Source organism: Penaeus monodon, chromosome 10 (assembly GCF_015228065.2).
Source record: "Penaeus monodon isolate SGIC_2016 chromosome 10, NSTDA_Pmon_1, whole genome shotgun sequence".
NCBI classification, from domain to species: domain Eukaryota; kingdom Metazoa; phylum Arthropoda; class Malacostraca; order Decapoda; family Penaeidae; genus Penaeus; species Penaeus monodon.
In genome coordinates, this window is record NC_051395.1 from 34,664,501 (window position 1) to 34,669,500 (window position 5,000).

The 5,000-nt window shown below is 35.6% G+C and overlaps 1 protein-coding gene across 1 annotated transcript in view; it reads left to right on the forward strand.

Annotated features, from left to right (window-relative positions):
• LOC119577615 (lachesin-like) overlaps window positions 1–5,000 on the forward strand; it is a 33,074-nt gene that overhangs the window by 4,262 nt on the left and 23,812 nt on the right. The window contains exon 3 of the mRNA XM_037925187.1: window positions 1,171–1,376. Coding sequence (XP_037781115.1) covers window positions 1,171–1,376 — 206 coding nt within the window. The remainder of the gene's footprint in view (window positions 1–1,170; window positions 1,377–5,000) is intronic.

The window sequence follows — 5,000 nt, forward strand, 5'->3', positions numbered from 1 at the left end:
TTTTTTTTTTTTTTTTTTTTTTTTTTTTATTTTTTATATATATATATTATATATATATATATGCATATATATAACACACCACACAAAAAAATTACACATGTTTTTTGTGTGTGTTGTGTGGTGGTTTTGTAGGCGTGTATGTGTGTGTGTGTGTATATATATATATAATATAATAATATATTATATATATATATATATATATATATGTAGCAAAATATAAATATATATAATTATATGTATATTAAATAAAAAAATATATATATTATATATTTTTAACAAACACACCATACAAACACACACACCCACCACACCACACCCACACACACACAACAAACACATAAACATTTATTTTATATTATATATTTTATATTATTTACATATATGTATATTTTTAAATTTAATAATTATATATAATTTTTATGTTTTTTTGTATGTTTTTTAAAATTTTAATATTATATTTATTTAAAAATTTTAAAAATGTGTGTGTGTGTGTGTGTGTGTGTGTGTGTGTTTTGTGTGTGTGTTTTGTGTGTGGTGTTTTTGTGTGTGGTGCTGCGTGCGTGTGTGGTGTTGTGTGTGTGTGGTGTGTGTGGTGTGTGTGTGTGTTTGCGTGGGTGTTGTGTGGGGGTTGCGTGTGTGTGTTGTGTGTGTGTGTGTGTGAATGTTGTATATATTATATTATATATATATATATATATATATATATTTAATAATATTATTATATCAATCTCCCCCCCTTTGTTTGTGTGTGTGGTGTGTGTTGTGTGTTTGTGTGTGTGTGTGTGTGTGGTGTGTGTGTGGTGTGTGTGTGGGGGTGTGTGTGTGTGGTCGAAAAACCCCACAGTGCAAAACCTGCATCTAGTGAAAATCAGACTAACAGTTTCGATATTCACCTGGATTTCCTCTTCAGGTCCCTGATGAGTGCTTTACCGTTCATATATATATATATATATATATATATATCTATATATAATATATATATATATATATAACTTATATATATATATCATCTATATTCTCTCACTCAGGTGTGTGTTTGGTCATATATATCTACAGCCTATACATATATATAATATTATCTTTCTATTGTTTTGCATGATTGTATTTAACCTATATATTTTTTTTTTTATCTAACATGTCTTTTATCTCTTCCTCTTATTTGTCCCTCAGTTTCGCCGATCGTTTTGCTCCCAAACCAGCTCATGTCAGCGCCACTTGGCTCTTCTGTTTGGCTGGAATGTAAGACCGAAGCTTATCCTCGCGCCGTCACCTTCTGGAAGCACAACCAAAGCATGGTCATGTCCACCAACAAATACAAGCTGGAGGAGTACCACGAAGACGACTACACAACAACCGTTAAACTTACCATAAATGAGGTACGGCCGGAGGAAATTAAGTAATATAAATATAATAGAGTATAATTTACATGAAAAGTCGGCGTCAGGAAAGAGTGTAATGTAACGTATTGAATATTCATTATATTAGGCGGTATCGATGGAGAATAACTAAAGGATGTGCAAAACATAAAATATATTAATTTCTTGGTTATATATTAACATTTCAATTTATAAGTTCACCGGTGTTTCTGTTATTACTCCTGAAGTCTTTCCTGCAATCCACGTTTTTATACATACATATATGATATCTATATATATAGTATATATATATATATATATATATATATATGTTATATATATATAATATATATAATTAATATTTATATTTTATTTTTAAATTCTGTGTGTGTATAGTATATTGGTGTGTGTGTGTGTAATGTATAATTGTATATATATATAGAATATATATATATATATATATTATATGTAATACATACATATCCCTAATATATATTATATATATATATATATATAAATATATATATATATATATATATATCTGTGTGTGTATATGTCGTATGTGTGTGTGTGTGTTGTATATATATATCTATATAGATCTCATATAATATATCTCTATATCTCTATATATCTCTATCTATATCCATATATATATATCTATGTATCTCTATAATATTAATATCTATATATACCTACTGATATCAGCTCTCTATCTATCCCTATATATCTATTCTCTCTATATCTATCTCTCTATCTCTCTCTGTGTGTGTCTCTGTCTATGTGCGTGGTGTGTGTATGTCTCTCTCTCTCTCTCGTATCTCTATCTCTCTTCTCTCTCGTCTCATCTCGCTCTCTCTCTCTCTACTCATCTCTAGCATCTCTCTATATCTCTGATGTTGTGTGTGTGGTGGTGTGTTTGTGGTGTGTGTGTGTGTGTGGTGATGTCTGTGTGTGTGTGTGTGTGTGTTTCTGTCTTCTTTCTCTACTCTCTCTCTCTCTCTATCTCTCTCTGTGTGTTGTGTGTGTGTGTGTGTGTGTGTGTTGTGTGTGTGTGTGTGTGTGTGTGGTGTGTGTTGTCTGTGTGTGTGTGTGCGTGCGTGTGTGCGTGTTGTTCTGTCTCTATCTGTGTCTCTCTCTCTCTCTCTCTCTCTCTCTCTCCTCTCCAAATCTCTCTATCTCTATGTGTGTGTGGTGTGTGTTGTGTGTGTTTGTGTGTGTGTGTGTGGTGTGTGTGTGTGTGTGTGTCAGCATTCGTGTATATGTGTGGTGTTATCTCTCTCTCTCCCTCTCTCTTCCATACATCCATCTGTTATATATATATTCTCTCTATATCTATATATCTACTCTATATCTCTCTATCTGCTATCCTATATATATATATATACATGTGTGTGGCGTGTGTGTGTGTGTGGTGTAGTGTGCATATGCAAAGATATATAATGGAATACATCGTCTATACATACCTCTCAATATAAATATCATATATATAATATATATATATCTCATATCTATCTATCTATCTCGTATACTCTCTATCTATTAGATCTCTGTGTTGTGTGTGTTTGTGTGTGTGGGTGTATGTGTGTGTCGTGTGTGTGTGTGTGTGTCTGGACTATATTATGTATCTCTTGCCTCTATATCACATATACATATGTATCTATACATATAAATATAACTATATAAACAATATAGTTGATTAATATTGTATGGATCACCCACACACATATGTGTTATTATATGCGTGTGTGTGTTGTGTGTGTATTGTATGTACGCACACACACACACATATATATATATCTATATCATTATAGATATTTATAGATATATATTATATTATATTGTTCACTATACGTACACACACACACACCATACACTACGCATGCACATTTCATGCACATAGCACATGCACCATACACATACACACTACCCCACGCACACACACACCAGAGCACACACACTCACACACACACACACACACACACACACACACACACACACACACATAATCAGACACACACACACACATATATGCATATGTATATACATACATATCGACGGCTACCTTTAGTCGATGTCGACTTTGGCATTATTGACTCTGTTCTGCCTGGCGAAAGAATGTGAGGATGGTCCCTCGCGCAACGCCTTTATGCCAAATGAGCATTGTAGCTTATGCCGCTCTTCGTGTTGTGTCAATGCTGTGCAGTGTTGCTGGAGTGTCCTCTCTAGTGGTGTGAGATAGCTCACCTTCACAGAAAGAAGTTAGAGTCGTTGCCTGGCGAAAGAATGTGAGGAACAAGTTGTTGCCCATGCAACAGACTCTATCTCCTCACGCAGCTGATGAATCCAAGGGAATGAAAATGACCGTTACGGTTAGGCACCAGCGGCGTCGCAGGAGATGCCAGAACGACAATTAACTGCTTAAGAGACTTTTCATCTCATAGATGCCAGAAGGCAGTGCAATACTGAAATACAAAAGGCAGCAGTCGGACACCACTATGGTATATACGTGTGTATACGTTCACACACACACGGACATTGGGCGAGCCTAACGCAGATACGACTATGGTGCCCGTCCGTGTGTGTGTATATATACACATATATATACATATAAATACATACATACATTACATATATATATATATATATATATATATATATATATATATATATATATATATATATATATTTATACATATATACTTCTTTCAACAGCCATACAGTCCACTGCAGGACATCATTCACTATTGAGAGGTTATTTGACAGTGTAAGGTTACTTGAGTGGTTAACCGTTAATGGTTAAAAGCAAAACAAGTGTGCTAGACATCTAATGTCATGTAGCAATTTAGGAGGTAACAGTAAAGGGTTATGAAGCGGGTAAAAAAAGTTTTTTTTTGTTGATTTTGTAGTTATTTGCTTTGTCAACTATCTTAGAATGTTGAGAAGGTTAAATGTGGGTAAAGAAGTTGATGAGTGAATGGGTTAAGGTAGGTTAAGTAAGGGAATTAGATCAAGTAATATTCCAGTGTAGGAGAGCTATACTTTCGTTGATCTATGAGTGATAACGGTTACAGTGCCTGTTGGAGAATTTGAAGGGGATAGAGCTAGGGTGTGCGATAAGAAATGAAGAAGGGGAAAGGTGTTGTATCGGGAGGGGTTTCAGAGGAGATGGAGGATCTGGGGAAAGGCATAGTTGTGACATAAGAGATTCACATGTGTACCCAGAAGGGATAGAGGGGATGGAAGGAGGGTTAATGTAGGTGGAGCTGGAGCTAAGGGGGATGGGCTGTGGGAGGATGGGCTGTGTTGAGAGGGAGTAGGAGGAAGGGGTGTAGGGGGAATATGAGTAGGAGGAGGATGGATATCGGCAGTCACTTTGAGTGTGGAGGGAGAAGTTGTGGGATTTGAGGGTGGATGAGGAGTTTTGGTGACTCAAGTAGATTATATTGAATATCTTCAAGACTTTCTGTAAAGGAGTTGGTTGGGGAGTTTTGTGAGAAAAAGCTTTTCTTATGAGGGGAGGGGGGGGAGGAGATTGGTGTCTGAGGAGGTAGGTGGAGTTGGGTGTGTGGTAGGAGAAGAATAGGTGGAACATTTAGTCTGCTGCGGATAGTGCGGGGGGAGGGGAGCTGCAGTGGAGATTGGATT